Source organism: Epinephelus moara, chromosome 5 (genome assembly GCF_006386435.1).
Source record: "Epinephelus moara isolate mb chromosome 5, YSFRI_EMoa_1.0, whole genome shotgun sequence".
Lineage (NCBI taxonomy): Eukaryota > Metazoa > Chordata > Actinopteri > Perciformes > Serranidae > Epinephelus > Epinephelus moara.
This window is the reverse complement of record NC_065510.1, coordinates 38,012,277-38,025,251: the sequence shown is the minus strand read 5'-3', so window position 1 is coordinate 38,025,251 and position 12,975 is coordinate 38,012,277. Positions and strand designations below refer to the sequence as shown.

Genomic DNA, 12,975 nt, shown 5'->3' with positions numbered 1-12,975 from the left:
CCCCCTAAAACTGGCCACATGGTTGTCTTATGAACATCTCTTTCAGTGAATAGAGGAGGCCATTGAGTAACACTGTCCATGCCTGTAAGCAGAGTGTCAGAGAGAAAAAACGTTGTAAAATTCCTTGTGATACAATTTTATAGGTGTATTATGTATTTTATTAGACTTTAAAGTGCAATTTCATGATCCATTTATATAATGCTTTTTAAATTAACATCTTGCCATACCTCATAGCTGTTACATTACTGTAGACGCCTCGCTGCTCTAAGACATTACAATTTTAAGTGTCCTTAAAAACTAATTGTAAATATATTTAGATGTGTATGGACAGTTTTTAGCTGGCCATTGAAACACTTTATAGATGTGCAACTATCTCATACCACTGCTGCTTTATATGTGTTGTTGTGTGTTTTTAAGGCAACATTTTGCACCATGACAGGCAGGAATCTGAATAATGAGTCTTGCTTTTGACTGCGAGCACTGGATCGACGTGTGAACTGAGAATTTTAGAGGATAAAGGATATTTATTGCCACAGTAATTTAAATTAACTTCACTTACCTGCCAAGAACCTTTTTAAAAGAGTGGGTTATTGAAAACTATTGTGTAATTCGTGTAATTCTGGAGTTTAGAAAAAAGTGTGTGCTGTGTTTTTTTTTTGTGTGTATCTGTTATGTCACTGTGTCAGAGGGACCACAACAGAGATCGCACCAGAATGAAAGAATGTTTTAATATTATAACAGCATCAAAGTTTGACAAATAAATGTGGAATTCAATCAAATTGGACATCCTTACAATACATGTTCCCAAAATCAGTCTGGTATCAAATGCAGCACGAACTGCTGTAACTGAAAATAAAAAGTTGTGAATTACAGCTGTAAAATATGACGGCTTGAAACTGCAAACATCAGAGGTGGCTCAATCAAGAACATTTCCTCCAACACCGCTGAAACCTTTGAAGAAGAATCGACAGGCCTTTTCCTGATGGACCGCAAACTTCAGAAACTGCAATACCGGCAATTCATGGATGGGCACAGCACCAGACTTCAACAAGACCAAGATGAACACCTGCTCTGAAACATGTGCTGCTTATTCAGCTGATAAACCTCTACTCAGCTGTTGAACACTGGCTGTCGTTATCTAAACTTAAAGGCCTCGATCTACACTACCCGGATCCTTCATAAGTGGCCAGTCTGAATCAGAGTATACTTGGAAGTGAACCTCTCCACGCTCTCCCCCTCCAGAAACTTCATGGCTCTCCAGTGAATCTTGCCACAGTTCTCTGGCTGTCCGAGGGGTCCCAGCTCCTCCTGGATGTACTGCAGCCACAGATCTTCATGGAAATAAAAAACAACAGAAAATATTTTAAGCGAAAAAGGTGGTCATATGCTCAGTACTTCCTAAACACACGGCCCTTTCTGACGGGGAACTGAACAAAAAGTGAAACTTACCTGTGCTCTCGACAAAGCCAAACTCCATTGAAAAAAACAGTAATTTTACCTCGGTGAACACACAAGCTGCTAGGCTAGTGCTACCTCAATTGGTAGTTTGTTTGCGTTATTGTGAGACTTTGATGAATCCAAACTGACCTTTTAAAGCACCAACGTCACAGAATAACACAAACTAACTATCTGAACAAGGCAGCGGTAGACCAGCAGCTCCCATTTTTAGCTAGTAAAAATTACTGTTTTTACAGTCTGGCTTCGGTTGACTTATGTGACAAATGGATGTTTCGATAAAGTTTCACTGTTAAATGTGGACCCCTATGACTTACTTCATCAAGAATTTTTTGCGTTTCTGGATTCTCTGTTTACCATGGAGACGAGAGAAAAAAAAATTCAAATTCATTTGGGGGGGATGAAGTATTCCTTTAAGGCATTTTTTGCTCACCATCGTCTGAGGTACCAAACTCCTGCAGGGCCCTCTCATAGTAGTCCCTTAGATTGTTCATCTTCAGAGTCTCCTGGAAGAACAAACAACGTTGTTATCACTATTCAGGATTGTCTCACCTCATCAGTAATACAAATAATATCAAAGTCCACCATCTGTTTCTTCTTTCTGGCAGAGATAAAAGTCTTCTGAAACAGCTGTAACAATGTGTCAATCAAACGGCAGTTCAGAGTCCAAACTATTATCAAGATTATCTGTTCTCCACCTTAAATCTAAAGACTGAGATGCAGTTACATTAGAGCTTTCACATATTAAATACACGCAGTGGCTATACATACCTGTTCCTTCTCGATCTCAATCATTTTGGTGAAAAAGGCCTTGGACAAGGGACGGTTTTCCTGTAAGCTACAGAAGGGAAAAAAAAGTTTTCCTAGCTTAAAATCCACAGGTTTGTCACAGGATAGACTTCTCTGGAGTTTATTTTTGCATTTTGCCACAGTGTTCTGGGACCCATTAAATTTGCATTCTGTTTTGTCGTATTTATCACTTAAATTAACGACAACATCGGCAGACAAAGTGATTAGTTTTTACCTTGTAAAGGTCCTTCTAGCTTTCTTGTAGCCTCCGGTGCAGTACGACCAATCAAGGAAGCTCTCTTTCATCTCCATGGCAACAGCCGCTACTGCAGACATCAGACCTCTCTGGGAACAAACAAGAGAACAAACCGTCTGCAAGACAGTCTCATTTTGGAGGCCAAAACACTGCAGTCGTAAGGGGTTATTCATCTATAGTTATTCGCCTGGAAGCATTGACAAAACCTGCTTTTTCTGATTTCAGTTTATCTCTACACAGTACTTCATATTACTGACCAGAAAGATTATGGGATTTCTGCAAAGGTTTTCACAATGACTGAAAGATGGATGACGTGACAGCCCCTTAAAAGTGAAATCAGAACATCTTTATCACCCTCTGGTGGCTGACTGCAGTATACGTCATTAAAACCCCGCCCCTCCTCTGTGTTAGCACATGGGACATGGGCCAAACTAAAAGACAGAAGTACCATTAAAATTTTTGTCAGATGGTTTCTGTCAATTCTTATCATGCTGATGTATGTTCAAGTGTTAATATTTCAGATAAATTTGGATTTAGTTAGTTATCGATGCTATCAAAAGTGGCAGTGACGTCATGATTGATAGTATGATTGACGATTTGCTAGCAATCAATGGAGCTGCTCGCGATTGGGTGGGGCAGTTGTACGGATGGAAGGAACTCAATACCGCAGCTCCACTTCCCGAAAAACTACTGCCCAGACTCTGGCTCCAAATGACATCACCAGTTTTCTACAATCAAAGCTACTAAGAACTACTTCTCCAGCCAAGCCAAAAAACGTTCCAGTGTAAACTATGTGCTGAATGTTTCACTGTGCAGTAGCTGACTGAAACTGCATGTGGTGGATTCAGGTGTACTACCTTGAAGACAGCTTCCGTCTCTTCCGGACTCTGGTTGGCCACGCTCCACTGGATCTGCAGCTGCCAAAGTGGTAGACTCTCCTGTCAAGACAAGACAGAGAGGATTTTAGCTCAGCAGGTAGTCCACTTGCTTCCTGTAGCACTGGGTGGAGGTCAGTGATGCCAGTGTCGTTTAATATCTTCATCTTCTTTTCGTCCAAATAAGCCAAGCTTAAACCAGACCCATTCTCAAAGACTAAGCTACAATGTTGTCCCACTATATGCAGACACTTTAAAATTAGTAATAAATCCTAGCTTAGCACCTGAGTGACGCCTTCTTCTGTTCTAAGCTAGCAGTTCCTCCAACAGGTCAATATGCCTTTAGAAAGTCCATGAGAATAAAACATCATGCTGGACTACATTCATTTATCTCACCTTCTGTGCCTGCAGTTATGGAAACATTTTATTGTTCGACATACCCTGAGGGTTTATACTGTTTCCCAACGCTTAAGAAGAGTGTTTATCTCCAGAGAAAAGACTTTGCCTAATGAGCAGCATGTAGTAATCCTCCTCACACAGCTACTTCTCAGGGCCACAGTCTTGTGAAACAATCACCAGCTTTCTACGCATTACTGTAAAGGCCTGTGACTGATTCAGAGCATGAGTATCCACAGACACACAGCATCCTACATTACTGTGATGTACAGTGCAGCTATGTGAAGGATGCCAGAGCTAAGGCTGTGAAAAGTATCAGTACTTTGTTGCTTTGTTTGACACCATGTATTTAAAATGATCTGATCTCCATTAACTGTACATTTGATAGTATCGAAAGTAACAAAGCTGGAAAAAACCCCCCAAAAGAAAACAGATCCACAACGAGATTTTTAACCAAAAGCTGCACAAGAGAAAATGAACTCAACCTGTGGCTGTTACAGCATTCTCTCTAACAATGGACCCACCACATAACTAGAGGCCGTGTGTTCAGTGACTTTTTCTGTAGCAGCACTGTGCGCAGGTTGTTATTTTCTAAAAATATTCTTTTTTCCTATTGTGTGTGCCAAGGACTTATTCTCTTTTTACCATGGTATGCAAAGAGGTATCAAATATCTTTTTTAAATCTTGTATTGGATCCAAGTTTATGTGTAGTGAGTACCTCGTGTAGTGATTATTTAAAGCAACACAAATCTAAGGAGAGAAAACTGTTGCTTACCGTTTTTTTAGTTTCATATAAAAGTTCAGATATTAGGTAACAACATGAGAAAATCATCTAAGCTAGCTTAATGATGATGACTGTGACTACCTCCAAATATCTGAGGGATTTCTAGTTCACTTTGCATCCAAAGCTTATAATTATATTTAGAGTGCAGAGTTCAACAGTAATCCTGCTCATTTACCTGTCAAGTTAAATTGAGCTGATGTGATTCTGACTGTGAATAATGACACAAATTACACATCTCATGTTGCGTTTATAACTGAAGGTTGCTTAAAGGAATACTTCTCCCACAAAATGACCATTTGAATATCAATTACTCTCCCTGTGTTACCTTGAATTCGTGAATTCTCGCCTCCACGGTGAACAAAGAATCTGAAAACGGTGAATATTCTTGATAAATTAAAGTAAAGGGGAGTCACGTTTAACTGCAGCAAAACTAAATCAAAGCATCTGTTTACAAACTCTCACACAACTCGTACGGTATAATCCAAGTCTCATTTATCCAGTTGTTTGCTCAGTACTTCCCAAACATGCATTTTCACTAAACCTAACTATTTTAATAACTTGCAAGTAATGCGCCCAGGCAAGTGCGTGCATTTGAACTCTGCTTGTGAATTCCATTCAACAGAGTTCAAACCCACATGCTTGCCCAGGTGCACTACTCATCCGCACATTAGACTTTTTATATAAAAACGTTTTAAATAGTAAGGTTTTCATAGGTTTTATACTGCACAAGTTGTGAGAGTTTTGCTGTTGTTAAACGCAGCTCCCAATATGACTTCAATTCATTAAGAATTTTCTCAGTTTTTGGATTTCTCATTCACTGTGGAGGCATGCGAGAAACACAAAGTTTTCTTTACTAATTCAAGGTATCACAGGGTAACTGATACAAACGGTCATTTTGTGGGTGAAGTATTCCTTTAAGTGCCTGCTTAAATTAGGTCTTTTTTTATACATCTTCAGCTCTCCTCATGTATAGAAGGGACAGAGGAAGCCATTTGAGGAAATTTAATAAAATGAAATAGAGGGTAATTGGGCCAAGGAGATGGCCCACTTATACAGCAGTGCTGGTGGCTAGTGTGTGTGTGTGTGTGTGTGTGTCCGTCTGTGTGTGTGTCCAAGTGCCTCCACTCGCCTAAGAGAACAATTATACTAGTACAGTGGGCACGACTGATGTGGTGTATGTGCTCAGTGTAAGCAGAGAAGATTACCAAACTTGATGTGGTTGAGAACAAATTATGTTGAGGGTGTGTGTGTGTGTGTGTGTGTGTATTCTGTGTACCTTGGGACTAACGTGTGTGAGAGCCTCCTGGAATAGCCTGCCCACGTCTTCACTCCCCAGCTGCATCAGTGTCTGCAGACTCAGGCTCCACACTGATACTGATTGGCTGTAGCGCTGCGTTGCTGCCATAGCAACGCTGGCCGCTCCCTCAGTATCTCCGGATGAGAGCAGGGTCTGCAACTTTTATTTGACAATCAAAGAGAAAGTTAAATCAGGAGCAGATTCCCTCCATTTTCCATCTTTTTTTTTTATTATTACTTCAGCTCTGCTTATCTGACTTATTTAGGTTCACGCTGCCATATTAAAAGTTAAATAGGACTTGTAAATAACAGTCACACTGACTCATAAGTAACTTGTTTATTCGACACAGTTTTTGTAACATGATTTTGGCAGCAAGAGGCTGCTCTGTGTTATTTTATGGACATCTTTAATGCCTTAATTAGATGGTAAACAATAGAGAGTAACAGGAAATGTGGGGCATAAAAAGGTCCTTGGCTAGAGTCAAAACCAAGATGGCTGCATAGTATGAGCCTTTAACCACAAGGCCACCAGGACATCCTCTTTTCAAACATTTTATTCTCATCAGCTGTTTCGGAGCTTGGACATCACTGGAGACAGCAGCCTGGTTTCATTTTGTTATGCCAGGGTTTTCAAGTGACTACTGATAACCAGCTTCAGATCACACCTTATGTTTTGAGCACGGTACAGTTACGTGCATTTTGAGGAGCAGACTGAGACTGACAAAGAGATGCTTGTTGGCCTCCCAAGACTTTGACCAGCACTAAAAAACTTCAACTTAAACTCAAACTAAAGCTTAACTAATGCAAGCAAAGAAATGCTTTTTGTGAGCAGACATTTGACAAGTCATTATGCAAATGAATGGAGACTGAACCATTACGGCTTAAGGGCCCCTATGATTCCATTTGCACATTTAATGAAGCCATTATCTTACCCAGTTCTTATAATAATCCTCCTTCAGCAGTGAGGAGTCGTGGGCGCGCTGCAGCACTCCCAGCAGCCTCTCCTGCCTCTGTGACACGGACAACACACACGCCTGTCAGGATTTACCCCTTCAACACCCACCTCCCAAAACACTGAAGCCACTGAGAGTTTTCAGTGGACGGTCACTTACCTTTTCCTTCAGCTCTTGGACGTTGGTCTTCCTCTTCAGCCTTTCCAGGCAGAAGGCTGCATAGCAAGTCCACATGGGCTCTAGAGCGCAGGTAACAGAAAGGGTTACTATACTGACACATCAAGTTGGCAGGGAATTAATACAAGACATCCGTAGATTTCAGAGGGGCAAATTTAAAGTGACAGCTGACCCCTAAATAAAAATTTGAGCACCACAAGTCAAGCGCCATCTACGTAGTTTAATCATATTAGAGAGAAGGCAGACATTTCTTCGGCCGGTATCTCCCAACACTTGACAATTCACACCAAAACAATCTAGGCTGACACACAGCACTACAGGTAAGAGGAAAAATATATATTTTTGATTTTGGGGTGAACTGTCCCTTTAAGATGTTTAAAACTTTTTAAGCTTCCTGGATCTGACTTTTTGACCAAAAAAAGTAACAAAACCAAACTTGCGGCAAATTCAACAATGGAGATGACATTGACAGTATGTCCACAATAAATTAAGGGAAGTAAATTAATAACTGAAATGAAATAAATTTGGTTAGGTAATATAGCTTCGACCACACTGCAACAAAATGTAAGTTTTTCATATTTTAAAACTAAATATCTCCTCATTCTAAAGCACAGGCAGTGGGAAGAAATGTGTCACTGTATAGTCATAAAACCTTCACTGTAATTTTAATTTTTACTGCTTTTAATACTTTAGCTAAGTTCTATACGTCATAAAATCCACAGATCCCTGTTGTAAAATGTTGATTATAACAATCCATCAAGCTTCAGTCTCTACAGGTGATCATGCCGTTTGGAAAGTAGCCCAACTACCGTGTCTATTTGCTCTGTGTGTGTGTGTGTATGAGCACCTACCCGTGTCAAGGCTCTTGACTCCCTCCTCATACACCTGGCAGCAGCGCTCCTCTCTGCGGTTGATATCTGAGGCCCGGCCTTTGGCTGTGTGCAGCTCCTCCCCTGCCCCCGGAGCCTCCAGCTCCCTCTTAGCCATGAAATCCCACGTCAAGCTGTCTTCTGTGTAGTTCGCCTGTAGGCTGCGATACGAGGGTGGGGGAGTGGGCATGTTCATGCTTAGTGATGGAGTTCTGTTTGAGTTCAGGAATGCGTGTGAGTGTGGGTGAGCTATGTGGTGACTTACTCTTGCAGGATGAAGTCCTGGAGTTCTTTGGTGAAGTCAAAGATAGCTGCTATGTTCAAAAGTGAGACGACAAACTCGGCCTCTGTGGGACAAAAAGATCAGTGACATAAGACATGAAGTGACCAGGGGCCTCATTTATAAAGCTTGCTTACGCACAAAACAGGGCTTGAAAGTGGCATACGCCACTTACCACGCAAAGGTTGTGATTTATAAAAATAAACTTGGCGGGAGAATGTGTGCACCTGTAAGCAAACTCTGAGTCATGCGTGCGCACATTTTGGAAGACACTGGGAAGTGGCGACGCAGACGGCGAGGTGGAGAAGTGGAGATTTTTATTGATGTCTCACACACATTTAATGTCACGCTATATCCACCTTAGATCCACGTTATCATTGAAATTAAATCCAGCAGCCTTATTTTGCGCTTGGAGTGAGTGATAATTGTTTCATAAAAACGTTGTAAAATCCAACTCAAATCCTGAACTGAAATTCTTTCTAAATACGTATTTAATCCGCACTGCCTCTAACGTCTCATTGTCCACTCTGTGAGCACAGGAGGGGGAGAGGATGGCGCGACTGCAAGGAATATATTTAGCTAAATATTTCCAGTGCATTTATCATGTCTCGAAATACAGCCATTAAGCACAACCGTTACACTCATTTCATCAGCCCTACTTAGACATGTGCTGTTCATGACAAAACCGGCATGAAGAAACGTGTTTGCCTATTACACTTTCATCTTTGAATTGTATTTCAAATTACACGTTGTATTTTGGGACCGGGATACCACTGGTTCATGCTGTAATTCAGGCCGGGTGTCTGATCAGACTAATTGCCATAAACATATAAATACTGCGGTGACCCTCGTGCGTAATTGCGCAAGATGGCACTGGCACATACTCCTTTTTGCCTCCACCTTTAGTGATTCTTTATGTCGCACATCAATGTCAAACATCCTCAAATTTAAAAGCAACACATTAACTACATGTTGGTAAATGAGTAGAAATATTTGGTCTACCTTTAGATCAGACCACTTTTTTTTTGTTCTGTCACTGTCGTGCAGTCCCACAGACATAGCTGACAACATCAGCAGCGCTGATGTGTTGCCACTTGTTTTTCGCTTTCTTTTATTAGTGATCCCGCTGCTGTGGCCACCAAATAAAATCTTTCTTCAGTCCTCCACCTCCCGTTAAAGGGTCTCTAGCTCAGTCTCAGAGAAATTCCGTTTTTTGGTTCGTTTCTCACCCGTCGCCATGACTCACACAACACTCGCATGCCGGCTTATTTATATGCAGATCGCATTCATGAGGTGATTTGCATGACCATTTATGGTTGAACTAGGGCGTGTAGAGGGCGGAATATGAGGCAGATCTGGGTGAAAAAAGAGAACATTGCGTGCAAGTGTGCGTGCGCACGGTTTTATAAATCAGATTATTTTTTGGCGCATGCCATTTTCAGCTTTTGGCCACACGTCAACTTTTAGTATGAATCCTAAGCACTCTTTTATAAATGAGGCCCCAGATCTGGGAGTTTCTGCTGCTAAAGGAATAGTTGGACATTTTGGGAAGAACGCTTATCTGCTTTTTGGCAAGAGTTTGATGAAAAGATACCACTCAAGGGTTTCCCCCCTTTTTTAAGGGGGAGTTTTACCCTTACCTTACCGAGAGTCTAAGGACAGAGGGTGTCGTATGCTGTACAGATTGAGGCAAATCTGTCACATTGGGCTCTATAAATAAAATTGACATGACTTGACAATATCTGTATCATAAATATTAACCTACGACCAGCAGCTGTGTAGTTTAGCTTAGCATAAAACAATGAAAATGAGGGAAACGGCTAACCTGTCTTAGTGTTGTGACGATACTGGACTTTCTAACACATTCAATAACATTTAGATACCACAGGGGAAAACTGACATAGGGCCTAAAATGTAAAAGCTTTACTGAAAGATAAAAAAACAAAGATGTAACATGACAATGGCAACTTTTCTTTTATGGTTAGTAGCGGAGAACAGCAGAATGACTGTAGTGCATGATAACAATAAGAGACAGCGACAAAGCGCAGCTGGCACTGGTGTATCGATACTTCGGAATATTAGTACTGAAACTGTTACAAATTTTTAGAATCGATATCTAGTTTGTGGTTTAATGAGGCGTTTTGTGTGACATACTTGCCAAGTGCAAAAAAAAAAAGATTTGACAATGTAGGCCTTCTTCACAGCATCAGTTTTCTTACTCAAAACTCAAAATAAACATTAACTGACTAAATTCTTGTTTAAATGAGGAGATAAAATGCATCACTTTAAGACTTACCTTTGATTTTCCCTGTAGCATCTCTGTACACAACCTCAGCCAGTTTGCCACTCAGGATCTCTGGAGAAAACTCATATTCCCCCTGGTAGGAGTGAAGAGCAGAGTGTTAAAGTGAGAGCTTCTGTGTGTGTGTGTGTGTGTGTGTGTGTGTATATGTTGACTATTCTTTTTTCCATTGTCAATTTGTGACACACTAACCAGGTCCATCTCGGCTTTCTCCAGCTCCTCCCTCTGCTTCCTCAGTTTCTCACAATGCAGCAGCTCCATACGAAAATACTGACACAGAAGTCATGGGAGATAGTAAGGTAGGAATATCTGACAAATACACGTGCACGTGCATCACTCTTTCAACAGCAGCTACTGACTCTTGTCACTATATTTCACTCAAGCACACCAGTGAACAACATCTCTCTGTACAGGTTTTCATTGTTTAAAAATAGAGGCAATAACCTTGGATAAAAAACAACAACATATATTTAGCTTCTGTTACCTCCTGGTAGACTTTCTTGTTGTTTGGGTGGAAGCGCAGAGCCCTCAGAAACAGGTGTCTGGCACTTTCAGAGGAACTTCTATCCTCCAGCTCACTCTTGGCTGCCATGATCCACAGGGCTTAAAGACAGAGAAGCACATGGTCACTATTAATGACAGATAATAATTGCTTTGTTACAACAGACTGTAAAACACAACCCTCTGTACCTGGTTTGTCGGGGTGTATAGCAAGCATGGCTGAGAACACCTTACTGATCTGGCCTTTGGTGGCCTGATGAGAGAAAGGAGACGATTATTTTTAGCATGAGAAGATGCCGCATTTGGTCTGAGTTGTACTTAAAGCAAATAATGAGATCACGTACCCATTTCTTACAGAAAGCAACATGTGAGAGCCACAGCTGCACATCATCCTGTGACAAAAGAAGACACGAGTGTTCACTCAGTTATGCTTACAATGATTCAGCCAGTTTAAACTAACTATAAATTGTATCACATTGGGCTACATATTTGATTTTAAAGTAAATAGTGATGGAAAAATAAGCGAATAACATAATAAATGAACGCGAATAATAGTCTAATGATTTTAAAGAATTGTGATGGTGACATTACCTTCCATTTTTTTGTTGCTCTTCTGAAGACACTGTTTATTCTATGGATGATGGGGTACTCAATCTCCTCTCTTTTGAACTGGTAATGTATGTGCTGCCAAAGCAAAGTTAGACACACTCAAACATTGTGATGATTATGTGAAAGTAAATTAATTTCTTTTGAATTTGTGTTAAAAAAGCTCAACACGAAAATTTCAAAAAAATGTCTACCTTAAAATGAATCCTATCTGAAGTGAACATTAACACTACATAAATCCAAAAACACACCACTTACCGCTCTTCTCTTCTTAACGAGCTCTAAAATGTTGATTTCATACTAGAATCAAAAACAATTTTGACGTTAGTGTTTTAAAAACAACTTTAATTTCTCCTTTGTTTTACAATGATGACAGTAAAGGCATCCTACCTGGATGTATGCAATGAAGTCGTCTTTGTTTACAATCAGCCTGTGGAGCTTGTATTCCAGAGCTGTGGCTCTCTTGATTATGGATCTGAAACAACAACAATAATAATAATAATAATCTTTATTTATATGGCACCTTCCTTACAAAAAATGTAGCTCAAAAGGGTTTCACAATCTTTATTTAGACTACAGTGTCCTATTTTGGCTATGTTATTTCACTACTCAGCACCTGTGGAGCAGCTCCAGGATTTGATTCTGTCATGTCACTTTACTGTACACGCCATGTGTATTTTAGGGTTTAAATCCACCAATATTTCCTCTGCACTAGTGTGGTCAACTACAGAGTAAGAAGATTTTTCTCTCTGTCATCTCTCCACATTACTGTGGACTGTTGCCCACAAACACATTTCTCAGGTGGGCGGCAGCACGATCTTATCAAAATGATGCCCTTTGTATATTGATGTGTTTTTCTGTTGGATGAACACAACTGGAAACCCTCGGTAAGTGACATGTCGTCTTACTTGACTTCTTTCTTGGTGAACAGTCCCACTCTCTCCAGCTGCTCCAGCTCAGGGATTCTCTCCTCGATGCGATGCTGAACGATCTCCGCCATCTTGTCCGCGCACACGTAACGGGTTCAGGTCCGACTTTTGTTTAGTTGAATTAGAGTTATTTATGTCGACCTTTTATTAGAATATAATTTGACTATAAGCAATGAGGCATCTTTCTCCCCCACACATGTGTGGAAGTTATGATTCGCCGCACTTCCGGTTCCGTCTGTAAAAAGTTCCGTGTGGAAACACGATGAAATGTGTCTGAGTCTTCAACAGTGTATGGTCTGAGTGATGGCAAAATAAATTCAAACCTGCTAATCCACTGATGTTAGGAGTCACATACGGCTTTTAAGTGGCATTAAATAACAAAAGTATTTGTCAAATACCTAAAAGTAAATACAAAATTGCTGATGGGGAAATTTTAATAGATTTTGGGAAAACATTTGAAAACAACCAAATGCCACACATGTAAGGAAATTAATTTTAAATTGTACT

The 12,975-nt window shown here is 40.4% G+C and overlaps 1 protein-coding gene across 1 annotated transcript; it reads right to left on the bottom strand.

The window, feature by feature from the left end:
• Positions 1-711: 711 nt before the first annotated feature.
• On the bottom strand, positions 712-12,702 carry utp6 (UTP6 small subunit processome component). Its single transcript, XM_050044925.1, has 19 exons — positions 12,448-12,702; positions 11,930-12,014; positions 11,798-11,839; positions 11,525-11,617; positions 11,278-11,325; positions 11,123-11,186; positions 10,917-11,035; positions 10,625-10,702; positions 10,427-10,508; positions 8,116-8,197; positions 7,833-8,011; positions 6,964-7,043; positions 6,784-6,861; positions 5,832-6,011; positions 3,358-3,438; positions 2,480-2,589; positions 2,227-2,293; positions 1,889-1,961; positions 712-1,331 (listed from the first exon to the last, which is right to left on the bottom strand). Exons 1-19 carry the CDS (start codon positions 12,537-12,539, stop codon positions 1,177-1,179), a joined length of 1,788 nt encoding a protein of 595 aa, XP_049900882.1. The 5' UTR covers positions 12,540-12,702; the 3' UTR covers positions 712-1,176.
• Positions 12,703-12,975: the final 273 nt, after the last annotated feature.